Source organism: Ostrea edulis, chromosome 8 (assembly GCF_947568905.1).
Source record: "Ostrea edulis chromosome 8, xbOstEdul1.1, whole genome shotgun sequence".
NCBI lineage: Eukaryota > Metazoa > Mollusca > Bivalvia > Ostreida > Ostreidae > Ostrea > Ostrea edulis.
The window spans coordinates 8,616,371-8,631,959 of NC_079171.1; the positions used below are offsets into that span (position 1 = coordinate 8,616,371).

At 37.6% G+C, this 15,589-nt stretch overlaps 1 protein-coding gene across 1 annotated transcript; it reads left to right on the plus strand.

Moving 5' to 3' along the window:
- The first annotated feature begins 8,145 nt into the window (after positions 1-8,145).
- LOC125661062 (E3 ubiquitin-protein ligase Midline-1-like) lies at positions 8,146-13,289 on the plus strand. Its single transcript, XM_056148112.1, has one exon. The coding sequence runs from the start codon at positions 11,117-11,119 to the stop codon at positions 12,983-12,985; it is 1,869 nt and encodes a 622-aa protein (XP_056004087.1). The 5' UTR covers positions 8,146-11,116; the 3' UTR covers positions 12,986-13,289.
- Positions 13,290-15,589: the final 2,300 nt, after the last annotated feature.

Here is a 15,589-nt window from a genome sequence, read left to right on the forward strand (position 1 = left end):
TTTTACAAAATGCTGACCTCCTAATATTATTGCATAACAAAATTTCCGTTTTACGTCCGTTTTCAATTCCACGTCTTAGCAACAACCCAAATGAATAGAATTTTTAGACTCTTTACATACCGATAATAATTTTTAATAATACATGTATGTATATCTCACCGAATTACATTCATATAATATGTTATACTATTTATTTTTTTCCATTATTGTAAGTACTCGCACCTCAGCAGTTAGAAATGAAATAAGAGGTTAAGAGCTCTTCCTGCTTCCAATTTTCTCAGACACCAGCTTCTTCAAACAATGTATCTATGTCAAAATGCGGATCCAATGTCGGCGACCCCACCCCTTGTCTAGTGTGTTTCCCCAGACTGTAACCATTTTTTTTATTATTACAATTAAAAGAGCTCGGTTATGCAACCTGTTTCGTTTCGTTTCGGTGGATTTCGTTTCGTTTCGGTAGATTTCGTTTCGTTTCGCACTTTACAGGTACCCGTTGTTTGGTTTGGAAAGTGAGCCTTTCCATGTGTTTATAGGGGGAGGGAGGGTAAATAAACATGAATATAGTGTAAGATAGATACAACTTTGGTTGCATTTCTGGTTAGAATATCAAAACCTGATTAAACTATGTGAAACTAAACATTCAATCTTAATGGGATTCATAATTGAAATTATACTATAATATTAGTTAATTCATTTCTACTGCGATCAAGCGATGACAAAAGAAGAAAAGAATTTCAATTATTAGCCTTGCAAAACGAATAAGATATATAGGTCAAAATATGTACACATTCATATAAGTATTTTGTAATTGTAAATAATTAATTATTTTGTTCATACAAATTTGATTTCCCCTTAAAACCAAGAATCAATAACGTTGTTTTGAGTTCTTTTGAAGTGATGCATGAAAATTAAATGAATGACGTCGTTGAATGATGTCGCGATTATTTAATTGTAACGTTGTTTGTTAAAATGTTCTGCTTTGATGGATTCCTTCTCTTTTTAAAATCAAACTTTGGCATCTCTTTCTTTATAAAACGAACTCGATTTTGTTTCGCTTTGATACTAATGTTAACAAAATTAACAATACCTAAATTCTGTCTATTTAAAAGTTGAATCATGCAATGTCAATAATTGTTATGTTCTATATAATTCAATGGAAAACAGTGTCACTGCCGTTAAAACAATGGTATATTGAAAACGTAATTACTAAAAATAACTGCGTTGTTGAATGAAAAACAATTTTCACAGAAATGCATATACATTGTCAAGCTACATCGGTCCAATTTTCAGGTGGGGTTTTCGAGTGAGTAAAAAAGGTCAAAATCCGCGACCTACGTTAAATCGCCAGGTTTTGATTGATACAAAAACAAGCAAGTAAATCAGCATTCAAGAAGAATGGAAATACAAAAACTGGTTTTCGTCTCACTGTATTGCGTTGCTTACACGTTGACGATGCGGTGTTAAAATAGGATTTTTCTGTTCACAAACTTCTCAATAGCACAAAGCTGTAAAAAGGCGCCAGGAACATTTTTCTTGTCTCCAAATATTATGGGCAGCACTAAACACCGCCATGGTGCCGTATTATAGTAGTAAAATGTTAAAGAGTCAATATCTGCAGTGATATACAATATTCGTTTTCAAAATTTTAACATCTTTGAAACAAGAGCTATCAGAATATACGTTGGTGTACAAGTTGATACGACGAAAAATATTTATAAAGCGTCCAGGAACGAGGCGGCGGATTGAACTTATAAAATATAACTTTTAAAGGAGTCCTTGTATGTCTTTATTTGGTAATGAAATAATCCATTTTTGGACCAAGGACTATCAGTTTGGGTGATGTAATGAAGAATAAATGAGGGGATGTTGTGCCGAAATACACTGCAGTCCTATAATGATTCACATGTATGGTCTGAAATATTCATTCTTGTGTCCATGTTGATTGGCTCATCTTGTGGCTACACAGTATTTACGACATTGGTACATTTTACATGCCTTGATGTATGAATTCATAGAAAATATTCTACGCGCTTTAAAGACCAGAGTAGTGAATCTATCGTACGGATATATAAATCTATATGTGTAACGTGCAACGCCTGCCGTGACACGGGCCTCCGTTTTAAGGTCATGTCGGAGAGATCCGTGGTCCGTCTTAATGCAGAACGTTTTGAGAAAGAGCAGGCGTCATCTGTGTTTACTTCTTGGGCTTGACTTCCCGGTTACGAAGTGAAAACTCTACCACTGAGCTACTGCGACCAGTATCAAATCGATTTTCTCATAAGATACACAATATTGCTTTAAAAAATATATTACATAGAATGTCTTAGATATATATTGATCAATCAAATTCGTCGGGAAATTCAGAAAACCCGTGCTTGCGTCTCATACTTCCTTCGAGTTTCACAAGTGGGTCTAGAGTGTTGAAATTGATAAAATTTTGTACGAATTACATGTGAAAGGTGATATAAAGGGCTATGTATTTATCAAAAAGCATGCTATCGGGATATAGGTACTATCTATCAAACAAATGAAGTAGGCAAATACATGAAATGACAGAGAAGACGAGTTTGAATCAGCGACTTCAACACTGTAGACCCACCGGTGACACGTGAAGTGTACGGGTACCGGTTTCTGAAATTCGGTGACAAATTTGATTGATCAAGATGTATGTACGATAATGTTTGCAATATGATTTTTGCAGAATTATTTTATATCTCATTGCCAATGTGTATTTAGAGGGTTCTACGGAATGAGAATTCAGAATCGGATATGAAGCATGTGAAGTCTAAGTGTTGTACAAGTAATCATACAAGGGGAATGTATTACAAATCTCAGTACATTACGCACACTTGAACACCAAATCAAGGTGAGGGGAGAGGGGCTAACAATAATAGGGGAGACAATGCCTAATGTGTTTTCCGTTACAGGTGTTCGAATCGATTGCCAGTGTTTCAGACATAATGACCTCCTCAAGGGTGTCACATTAGACATTGGTAAGATGAAGGTGACTCAGAGCTACTGTCATGGATATCTTGTATGGCATTGTAAACACGTCAAACTATATTACCGAAGTCATCTTCACAAGTCAACGGTTATTGATTCATTACCTCGCACCACAGGGGCTTAGCGCGTTTTTGGGCCCGAATACAATAAATGGTATCACAAGAGTTTGGGCCCAAATCGGGCTTAGCCTCTATGCTTCGCACTAACCCTAGACATCAGTCGCTATATCAAAGGTGGGCTCATTTAGACCATTACACAATCCACTATAGATAAAACATCCAATGAATTCATTGCATCTTGTTATGGTATATGTAATGTACTCTGTCAAAGCCGTGCCATGCTTGTCTCAGTACTTTATTCCTTGGTTTTGAGGAGCATCCTAGATTTTTTCCTTTGACATAAACAAGACGAAACTCATACGGTTGTAGTTTCAACATCATCTTCTCAATACGCATTGGTGCAGATGTCATCGGTTTGCGTATGATAGTTTCTAGTGGTTTATGATCAGATTCAATTGTGACATTGGTTTTGCCGTACAAAAGTTTATGGAATTTCTCACATTCAAAAACGACTGCAAGTAATTCCTTTTCGATCTGGGCGTAACGCTGCTCTGCAGGGGTCAGGGCTCTAGAAGCATACGCAACAACTCCATTCTGCTGAACAACAGCGGCACCTAGTCCCTTCATAGATGCATCCACACTGAGAGTTACTGGCTGGCTGATGTCAAAGTATCTAAGAACTTTAGTTGAAGTAAGTGCTGTTTTCACATTCTCGAATGATTGTTCTGCTTCCGAAGTCCAATTCCAATCATCACTGGTCTTCAGAACTCTGAGAGGTGCGTTCAACTCACTCAGATTAGGAATGAACTTAGCAACATACGCTAGCATTCCAAGTACTGTTTCCAATTCTGCATGATTTTCTGGCGCTCTCATCTCGGTGATTGCTCTAATACGTTCCGGAGTAGGTTTTAGTCCTTCACCTGTCAATAAATGACCTACATAGTTCACTTCACTTTTAGCTAGAACACACTTGCTTTTGTTAAGTTTCAAGTTAATTGCCTTAACCCGTTCAAGTACAGTTCGCAACCGACTGTTGTGTTCCCCTTCATCACGACCATGTACTAGAATATCGTCCATAACAACTTCAACACCATCTATGTTTCCAAAGTGATTGATCATTTCACGCTGAAATACTTCTGCTGCACATTTCAGTCCCATCGGCATGCACAAATTACGGTAACGTCTGAAAAGATAGCTTAATCTGGAAGTAGCCCATGTTTGCGTCCAAAGTTGAAAATATCTGGCTTCCATGAACTCGAATGACTATATCGTCTATAGTGTTCATAGGGAAATGCTCACGCAGCAGAGCTCTGTTCTAGTCAGTAGGGTCTAAACAGATCATTACGCGTCCATTCTTCTTGCGCACATATACCATGCTGCCAACCCAACTGGTTGGTTCTGTCACTGTTGCAATGATGTTATATTTAACTAAGTGGTCAAGTTCTTTTTTCACATCGTATCGCATTGCAACTGGTAATGATCTTGGTGCATGAACAACAGGTTCCACAGAGTTGTCTACCTTGATATCATATTATCCTGGTAAACAACCAACACCGTCTCCCACTACGTCTGAGAATTCTTGAAGGAGTTCGCTGACAGACAAACTAACACTGTTCACCATGTTCACTCGTGTAATGAGACCAAAATGCAAACAATGTAGACTGATGTGTTTGGGTCTGTCCATAATCTTGAATGTTAAGTTGCGAAACAGTTTTGTACCTACAGGGCAATGTTATTTCACCGTGCACTTTTGTAGGGTTGCCACACACACCATGGATAACAGTACTGTTCCCACGAATTGAAAAAAAAACTGAAGTGAGTCATTGAGCTATCGATTTGGAAATAATGTTGCATCTGGCTCCACTGTCAATTTCTAACTCCAGCGGTAATCCTTGTACATCAACAGTAACAGTCCATTCACTGTCATCACTCGAGGCAACATGTACTGTTTCATATGAGTTCTCCATGAATGCTGTGTAACACTGCTGAACCATGCTTTGATCAAAAATGTCACATACATACTCCCCTTGTTCTTGACAGTCTGAATAATGAACATGGCGCTTTGAATGTTTGTTAGTTCTGTGTCCACGACGTGATTGTCCTCTGCGTTGTTGAGAATATTGCGAGTGACCTTTACACAGTGGTGAGGCTTTGTAATGTCCTTGAATGCCACACTCGTTGCATGTTTTGTTGAAGGCTGGGCATTGACGAAAAGCATGATGCTTAGTGCATTTCTTACAGTACGGGTGTTTCCCTTGATATCCAGGTCCGGGTTTCTGCTTGGACTTGGATGAACCAGCATAATTCACTATCGGATTTTCAGTAAGAGTGTCAAGATGTGCTTTGGTTAGCTCTACTTTTCTACATGTCTGTATGACCTTGGCTAGTGTCAAATCAACAGCAGGAATTTCCATAAGTTTTTCTGTACACTTACAGTCATTAACCCCATTAATGATCATGTCACAAATAAAGCCTTCTCGTTGATCGCCATACTCACAGAATTCAGCCTTCTTCTTCAGTTCAGAAATGAAGTCCATTATGGTTTTATTTCCACGCTTTCTGTTCAAGAATTCTTGAAGTTTAATGTTTCTCTAATTGTGCACATCATAAAGTCTATCAAACTTGCGAAATACAGTTGTCAAATCGTGTCTGTCCTCGGCCGGAACTGCTTCGATGCCTTCTCTTGGATCAACTTCAAATTCCGGTGCCCATGTAAACGAATCATAAATCTTTATAGTCTCACGTCCCATGTTAGCAAGTAATACTCCTACCTTGCGTTTTCCCGGTTTGTCATCAAGACCAAGCGCGTCGAGATGAATCAAGAATGACCGTTGGTAGGCATCCCATTCCTGAGCTGTCGTGTTTGGGTCACTGGGGTTAAATTCAGGTAAAGTTCTGAGCGAATGTGTTGACATGGCGTCCTTGTCTTTCGATAGAAAATGTCCCAAGAGTTTCAAAAGTTATTCGCCACTTCCTCGTGAGCGGATGGCGACAGATACACACGATATCCGCACTTCTAGCACCATGTAATGTATTCTGTCAAAGCCGTGCCATGCTTGTCTCAGTACTTTATTATCTCCTGTACTCGAGAGTTACACAAAACAATAAACAGATCGTACACATAACTAACAACTCAACTGTATGAGAAACGGGATGATTTCAACTTCTCCATCGTCAACTTCCCACATTTATGTAGCAATATTCCATTATCACCTGCATATGGTGTTTATATATCTCAACTGATTCGATATGCAAGAGCTTGTTCTGGGTATAGTCAGTTTTTAAATCGAGGTAAGCTACTGACAAACAAGTTGATGGTACAGGGATTTCAACAGTCTCAATTGAAGTCAGCATTTCGCAAATTCTATGGTCGTTATAACGATCTAGTTCGTCAATACAACCTCGCATTGGGTCAAATGCTGTCTGACGTGTTTCATACCGATTGTTAAGCCGTTCTTGGCACACTGATTTTGACTGCGGATAACTCTGTTTACCTTATCAGGATATGGGGCTCACGGCGGGTGTGACCGGTCAACAGGGGATGCTTACTCCTCCTATGCACCTGATCCCACCTCTGGTGTGTCCAGGTGTCCATGTTTGCCCAACTATCTATTTTGTATTGCTTGTAGGAGTTATGAGATTGATCACTGTTCGTTATCTTCACCTTGCATCGTACACATAATAAGTCGTATACATTACAGTATACATGACGCGATATCATACTGCTGTATTTATAAACACGTGCAATTGTAATATTTACACCACTAATTATGTTTATTGATTGTACATCAAGTTTCAAAATCTTTTCGCATAAGACAATATTGCTTAAAACGATTCGAATAGCCATATTAATAACCATATCAATACACAGGTTTTTATTTGAATCTCTCGCTTCGCGTTGTTATAAATAGAACCGCATTCTCATTGGTTCCCACTCTTGTGTGGAAACAATCAGAACAACCCCAACTTTTTGATAATCACGGATGTTAAAGGGTTAGTGCGAGGTAACGAATCAATAACCCTTGACTTGTGAAGATGTACCGAAGTTAGCAGTGTCTTTATATGCGTGAAAGCCGGTGGGTGCCAGGGTATATAGTTAATATACATTGATCAATACTTAATTTATATGACGACCGCTACTTAATCCATCAGACGAGTGTCAGTGATTAAATTCATATTCTTTAGTTATTATTATACTGATAATCATAATATGACCCCCTCTCTCTCTCTCTCTCTCTCTCTCTCTCTCTCTCTCTCTCTCTCTCTCTCTCTCCAAAAATAAAAGGGGATCAACTACTGTAACCGATTGTGTTGTTAGTTCACAAAGTTATATGAATGCTCTTGATATCAAATGTCGACAAATATTTTCGCGCACGAAAAAATCTTACTGTGTACTTTATGGACTAACGTATTGTGTACGTGGAACAAAGGGGCCGTCCTCAACCATTGGCAACGTTTATTTTTTCGTTATTTACATGCAAATTATGTTATTTTTACAGGTAAAATAAGAAAAATGGTGGAGTTAGCCATCACTCCACTCATTTGATGGTACTAATGAAAGTTAAATATTTAACCTTGACTGAACTGATGAATTGAAAGACCAAGGGAGCTGACAATTTAGGAGTATAAAGCTTGGACAAAAGAGAGATTTTGATATTTTAGTTCTGCTTTGTTAGCAATTCTAGAAGAAAAATTCTCCTCCGGCTGTTCCAACACTTTAATAACTCATGCTACGAGGCTGTGGACTACTCTTACAAAACTAACAACTTAGTAGTACGAAGATGTTTTTAAATAGACAGCCGGCATGTGTAAATTAAGGGACGGCTGCCATATAATTTACGTGGAGTGTCCAGGGGTCCGTGTTTGTATTCCTTATAAGAGTGATGAGATTAATCAATGTTCGTTATCTACACCTTTTCATTTAAAAACTTTAACAATAATAATTTCTTCTTAAATCGCATGGCATCAGCCATTTTCCGAGGTGCGTTATTGTTAATCAGGTTTGCCATTAGATAACTGTTTCACGCCTGAGTTTATTGGATAATTGTATTGTCATTCATGTATTGTGATAAAAAAATTTTTTTAACTCTGATAACTGTGAATTAATAATGTAACACAGAAATTAACTTTATTCATTGTATTTATGCTTCACCTTCGGAAAATCCACAGCTCTATTTAATTTTCACTATTTAAATTTCGCGTCTCTATCTAAACTCCACAGCTCTATTTAATTTTCTCTATTCAAATTCTGGATTTCTATTTGAATCCCACAGCTCTATCTAATTTTCACAATTTAAATCCCGCATCTCTATCTAAATGTCACTGTTATATTCAAATTCCACAGCTCCATTATTTAGAATGGCACGGCCCTATTTAATTTAATTGATTATGCTTTATGCTTATTATACGTTAAATATTTTCAGCAGGACTTGACACAAACAATTAAATGAACGTGTGGATGCCTGATGATGGCTGGACAGGTAATAAAGCTATTAGTGGGTTGTATTTATTTATTTATTTTATGTAATATACACAAACAGTACATTTCATAAGAAAGACTGTTTATAACATGGCTACAGTGTTCTCAGTTTTGCATTTTAACTCGGACACTGGTCAACAGGACCGGTCACCAAGTAGATTTACCGGTCCTGCACCAAAATTGTTCGTCCTACTCGCGACTCAAAATATGAAATATGTGCTGTATAACTTGTCAATCTTTCGCATTATCATTTTTTCATATGACTGAATTAAATAAAATTATCTCCATTTTCCCAAATTCTTCTTTCAAAAATGATAAGAGAGGTCAGCTCAAGGCCATTAATAATTACACCGATCTCTTTGAAAAACTCTGGAAGTTTACAACTACATGTAGAATATAATTATATTCATTATAAGCGTCATAATACCTTCTGTTTTAAACTGGAGACACATAAAATCGTGCTTCAAAGGAGAGTGGGGAATGGGGAAGTCGGAAACTTGGCCTGCTTAAAATTCCTTATAAACAATTAAAAATGGCCGAGTTTCGAAATCTTAAATTGTGGGCGCATGGGATGGGGAAATAAAGGGGATTTGAAGACTTCATGAACTAAAACAGCTAAAATTTTACCTGAATATCATAATATTTCAGTGTAAATGAAATTATACATTTTCTAAAAGAAAATGATATAGCTTAATTATCTTTGCATTTTGCTGATAAACAGAAATAATGGAGCGATAAGCATTATTGAGTAAACACGACAAGCCGACAGTAATTACGGACACTTGCAGGTTGCTCGATAGATAATGCACAGATGTTAGAAATAACTTGTGTACGTGGTCAGTGGGTAAGGATGCACTAACTGACCACCGGGGTCAGTTCAGAAATAAGTAACTTCTCACATAGAGTCAGGGAGATGAGGATGCTGAATCCCCATATTAGGATAAGCGTTATTTAAGAATAATAATAGGTGGTATAAAAACGCGCGCAAGGCGAACAGTCGTCAGAATTCCTTGGCTAAATTCTGACGAAGTCTTGCTGTTTTTAGGTGCTGAGGACGCTATACATCAAAGTTAACGGGTTAGACTTTTCGCGTTCGAATTGAGATTGGTTCAGTGGTTATCGCTAAAGGAATTTATTTAGTTTATAATCCATAAGGGGAGACTGAACTTGTATTAATTCCATTGACCTAAGACCCTCTAATTATAAAGAATACCCAGAATACAGAAAATTCATAAATATCATACCAAGAGAATAAACGTTATTATATAAACTTCAAATCCTCAAATCAGTGACGAAGGGGTTGGGGGTACTCAGACTTCGCTACATGGGTTAAATTCATAACTTTCCAGCACATATTATCATTCACTACTGCCATCAAAATATGGAATTTGGAGGCTAGAGGTAGCAGTCCCAATACATCTTTATTTCCTATGTAGGGGAATAAGATTTGAAATTTCAATTTATACTTTAAAAATAAACAATTTTGATTGTGCTCTTTCTAACTGTAGAATAGATCCCCAGTATCCCTTGCTTGTCGTAAGAGGCGACTAAATGGGGCGGTCCTTCGGATGAGACCGCAAAAACCGAGGCGCCGTGTCACAGCAGGTATGGCACAATAAAGATCCCTCCCTGCGCAAAGACTGTAATCGCCGAGCATAAACCTAAATTTTGCAACACTTCACCGGCAGTGGTGACGTCTCCATATGAGTGAAATATTCTCGAGAGGACGTTAAACAATATTTAATCAATCAATCAATCTAATTGATCTTGCTATTTAAATCAATATGAATATTTGCTCCTGGGTTAATGTTAGAAGTGTAAGTATTTGTTTTTGTGCAATAGGGGAGCTCCACCTCAATGCAATTTTGTACACCCACATTCTGTCTTTAAAATGAAGGAATTTGTCATTTCGTTCTCCGGTTGTAGATGAGTTCTTATTCAGCCGAACACTTATCTAATCTATGTGTGCCTGTTATGTACATATATGTTTCTCCTTAACCACAGGGTCACAGTCAGATAATTTTATAAACTTAAAGCATTTAGGCACGGATCTAGTAAAAATCAATTTCAGGAAGCGAACTCCTCCATCTAAAAAAAAATCATAATTGAAATTGAATAGTCTGCGAATAAATCTAGTGTTTCTAATTTTGGAATATCAATACATTAATCAACTGTCACCCACGTATCACCGTGTTAAATCATTCTTTATATAAATAGAAACCAAACCTTAACCAGCACCCCGCCCCAAAAAAGGATTAGGCATATTTATATCCCACATAGCTTTCCATGTCTCTGAATACTCTGCCTACGTCACAGTTTTGTCCCGTTTCTGAAGACATTTTCAGTGTGTGTTTTCTGCACGTCGATGTTGCGGACATTGTATTCTCTATATCTACACGGACAGTGAAATTTATGATTTATGTGCTTTTTGGCATGACAACGCCGACCATCGACTCATCATTTACAGATGTAAACATAATGTGTTCCATTTCTTTCGAAAAAGAAGTTGAACGCCGAGGTTACGACAAATTCGTCGAATTTGAAATGAAACCGAAAGTTGATTTGTAATATAAAGATGGCAACATCACTAGACAGCTCTTCGATGGAGGATGTTACATTGTGTTCTATATGTTTCGAAAAGTTCAAGTCGCCGAGGTTTTTACCGTGTACACATTCCTTCTGTCACGGGTGTTTATCGTCCTACATCGTGAGCTTGTGTAAATCTACGGAGACTCGTTTAGGATTTAATTGTCCATTATGCCGTGAGTATACCCCCAGTCCTGGCGCCTTCGATGAGCCAGACGAGTGGGCGGGGCTTTTTCCTGTGAATGAAATGTTGAGGAAAATTGTAGACAAATCAGACCAATTGCTTTGTGAGCCATGCTTGAGAGAAAAAGAAGAAGAGGAGGCATCGGACTACTGCTTTTCATGTTTAGAACATTTATGCAAAATGTGTACGAAGTACCACAGGAAGAATTTGTCGTCACGAGACCACAAAGTATCTCCATTGAATGAACTGAAATCGGCGAACAGAAGATCCATTGTTGATATCTCAAACAGCTGTGCCACGCATAAGGATGAAAAGGTTAGGTTCTATTGCTTTGATCACGAACAGCCCTGTTGCGCAATGTGTGGTGGCATGGAACATAGGAAATGTGAGCAGTTTGATACTATTGAAAATGCTGTACGTGTTTTTAAGGAAAGCGGCAAGGTTGACTCTATTATGGATGATGTAAACAAGTTTAAAAGTAAATTAGAAAATGCCAAAAACGAAGAAGAGAAGAATATAACGGAAATCGAAAATTCGGTTGATGAAATGATAGCGAGATCGGAAGAGGATTTTAAAACTGTTGTTGACCACTTGCAGAAATTGCAACATGGATATATAGAAGAAATATCCAGTTCTCTGAAGAAAAGCAAGGAAAAATTGCAAACATCTATAGGCACCTTAACGGATGGAATACAATGTACAGAGTATTGCAGCAAAATGTTTGAGCAAGCCCGAATCAGTGAAAATGAAACGGAGTTCATGATGAAGTTTCATACGTCGAAACTAACGTACGAACATTTAAAACACGTGAATTTTTCACGAAAGCGCATCATGATCTCTACGAAAAAGGATCCCATTTTAACGGAAATTTTGAATATGACAGCTCTTTCTGACGTTCACCATACCGAATCCTCTCGTCAACTTTATTTTGATGTTCGAACTGTAGAAATGTCTTTGATAAAGGAATTTAGCATTGATGGGGCTGTCGTGTACGATGGTATATTTTTGTCCAATGGCACTTTTGTGATAGCGGATTACAGAGATGATGGAAAATGCGTGTCTTTTGACAAACATTGGGTCTCCAGCATATTTGGTGAACATCTTAAGAAACCATTCGGTTTGATAGAAAAGGATGAAGAAGTTCTCGTGACTTGCAGTGGCTCAAAAAGTATTGAAGTATTTTCTTCATCAGATTTTCACAAACTTCGAAGTATTCCCATGACTGAATCAGTTTTTGGGATAACAAACAGGAGGGGCGACATATATGTTGCGTGCGGATCGAAAATCATTAAAATCGATAACGCGGGTAGGATATTGAAAACATATAACGTAGAAGGGGTAAATAATGTAAATATACTTGCAACAAACACTGGTCTTATTGTGTGCAGTGATTGGAAGATAAACAACGTGACGGCGATTACCGATCAGGGAAACATTGCCTCGAAGTATACAAATCGTAACCTGAAATTTCCATTTGGAATCGATCAAGACTCTGTCGGTAACATATACGTTACAGGAAGAGATAGCAACAATGTCCACGTGTTGTCTGAAAACGGTGAACTCATTAGGGTGTTGGAAGACATCTCAAAACCAATCTTCTTTAGATTAAATGAAGAGATGGGTGTTATATGTGTTTGTAGTAATCTTAAAGACCTAAGAGTATTTGAAGTTTAAGTTTCCCAGGAACATGACATTGTATTGATTCTGAACAACAACAGCGACAGTGCTATACAATGTCAGAAAATCTTCTTAAAACATTGTTGTTTATCACAAACACTGAGGACATAACATTGAATTTGATATCAAAAGAAATAAAATAAAACCATAGATTTGACATAAATCTTTCTTTTACTGATTTGATCTTTTCATTGTACTGGTAGTTGTTTTGCTTGTACACCCCAGTATTTGTTACATTTTTCATTGGCAAATTGGAAGGATAATTTTAAAGTTTTGCGAAATAAAGGTGTATTCAACAGAATAAGTATCACGTCCTCCTTAACAATATATAACAACTCGAAATGAAAGGTAACGAACATTGGTCAATTTCATCATTCCTATAGGCAAAACAAAACAGAGAGCTGGGCAAACACGGACCACTGGACACACCAGAGGTGGAATCAGGTGCCTAGGAGGAGTAAGCATCCCCTGTTGACCGGTCACACTCGCCGTGAGCCCTATATCCTGATCAGGTAAATGGAGTTATCTGCAGTCAAAATCAGTGTGCCAAGAACGGCTCAACAATCGGTATGAAACACGTCAGACAGCATTTGACCCAATGAAAGTTTGTATTGACGAACTAGATCGTTATAACGACCATAGAATTTGCGAAATGCTTACTTCAATCGAGACTGTTGAAACCCTTGTACCATCAACTTGTTTGTCAGATCCTTCCCTAACAATATATAACAAGAGTACTGCAAACGGTAGAATATACGCCCGTCGGACAATGAAATTCAACCTAGAAGCATATTGTGCACTCTGAATTGATACATCACACATTCTGAATAGAGAAGATTTAAAGTGGTTCGTGGTGCACCAATCCATCTCACATGTGAACTGATTATGTAATAAATTTTCACCGAAAGTGAGGTTGTGACAAAATGTTGATGCAATATTTATTTATGATAAAAAGTTCAGGAAATCATTTGATCTACTTTTAGCCCTAAAGTAGGTAATGGTGCACCAATTAAATGGAAATGTTTAAAGTGTTAATAGATTATGTATTTCACTGAAAGGGAGATTGTGACTAAATTTCAGAGCAATACCTGTCATCAAACCAAAAAAAATCTGGAAAACTGTTTGACCTACTTCTATCCATAAATTACTTTAGGTCCTAGTGCGTCAATCCAGCTGAAATGTTAACTGCACTTGTCTTCCTCCGAGGGGAAACATTTGACTAAATATCAGGGCAATATCTCCATCCGTAATGGAAAAGCTCCGAAAACCGTCTGACCTATTTTAGTCCAAAAGTAGGTCAAGGATAGACCAATCCTGCTGAACTTGTATTCCTCTGAGAGGAAGCCTTTGACTAAATATTAGGGCAGTATCTGTATCCGTAATGAAAAAAATCCTGGAAAACCATTTGACCTATTTTTTCAAAAAAGTAGGTCAAGGATGGACCAATCCAGCTGAAATGCAAACTGGATTTGTATTCCTCTGCGAGGAAGCCTTTGACAACGTGCAAGGGTAATATCTGTATCTATATTGAAAAAAAAGCCCGGAAAACTGTTTGATCTATTTTTTTTTAAAAGTAGGCGAAAGATGAACCAGTCTAGCTGAAATGCAAGCTGAACTTGTATTCCTCTGAGAGAAGCCGATGACTAAGTATCAGGGCAATATCGTATCCATAATCAAAAACAAACTGCAAAACTATTTGACATACATTTAGTCCTAATGTAGGTCACGGACGGACGAACCAATCCAGCTGAAATGCAAACTGAACTCGTGTTCCTCTGAAAGGAAGCTTATGTTAAACTTCCAGTGCAATATCTGTATCAGTAACGGAAAAAAGTCCGCAAAACTGTTTGACCTACTTATAGCCCTAAAGTAGGTCAAAGATAGACCAATCCAGCTAAAATGCAAACTCACTCTTACAATTCTTGAGGCAATAATTGTGACCAAATTTCAAAGTTGTACATGCATTTGTTACGGAAAAAACTCCGGAAAACATGACCCGGGTCGGATGGACGGACATCCAGCCGGACAGCGCCATAGCATAATGACGGGTGTATAAAACTGGAAATGAAATATAACGAACATTCATCAATTTTATAACTCCTATTAGCAAAACAAAACAGAGAATCGTGCAAACACGGTTCCCTGGACACACCAGAGGTGGGATGAGGTGCCTAGACTCTCTATTTTGTATTGCTTATAGGAATTATGAAATTGATCACTGTTCCTTATCTTCACCTTTCATTCTTTTTTTTCAGGGTCGGTAGACGTCATGGGCTTTTTCGCTGTTTGTGATCTTCATTTGTTTGTTCTTTTATTCTTTTTAATTAATCAACAACTACCATACTACAGACAATCAAAATTTCATATTTGTTGTTCATATTCTAGGGTGCAACACGACCTTGTCATTCTACACCAACATTTGATTATACAGAATTTTTACTATTTCGAATTCTGTATAAACTTCACTCCATCACAATACTGAGAGCAGCGCTGGGACTACTTGAATTCGTACATTTTGATGTGTTTTCGATTTCTGCACACGCAACAGATAATTTTCGCTTTGTTTATTTTCATAGTCTGGTCTCGGAATGTCCTCAAAAA

Excerpts from the sequence above, each read along its gene's own strand:
- LOC125661062 (XM_056148112.1), top strand. The coding sequence starts at position 11,117 with ATGGCAACATCACTAGACAGCTCTTCGATGGAGGATGTTACATTGTGT.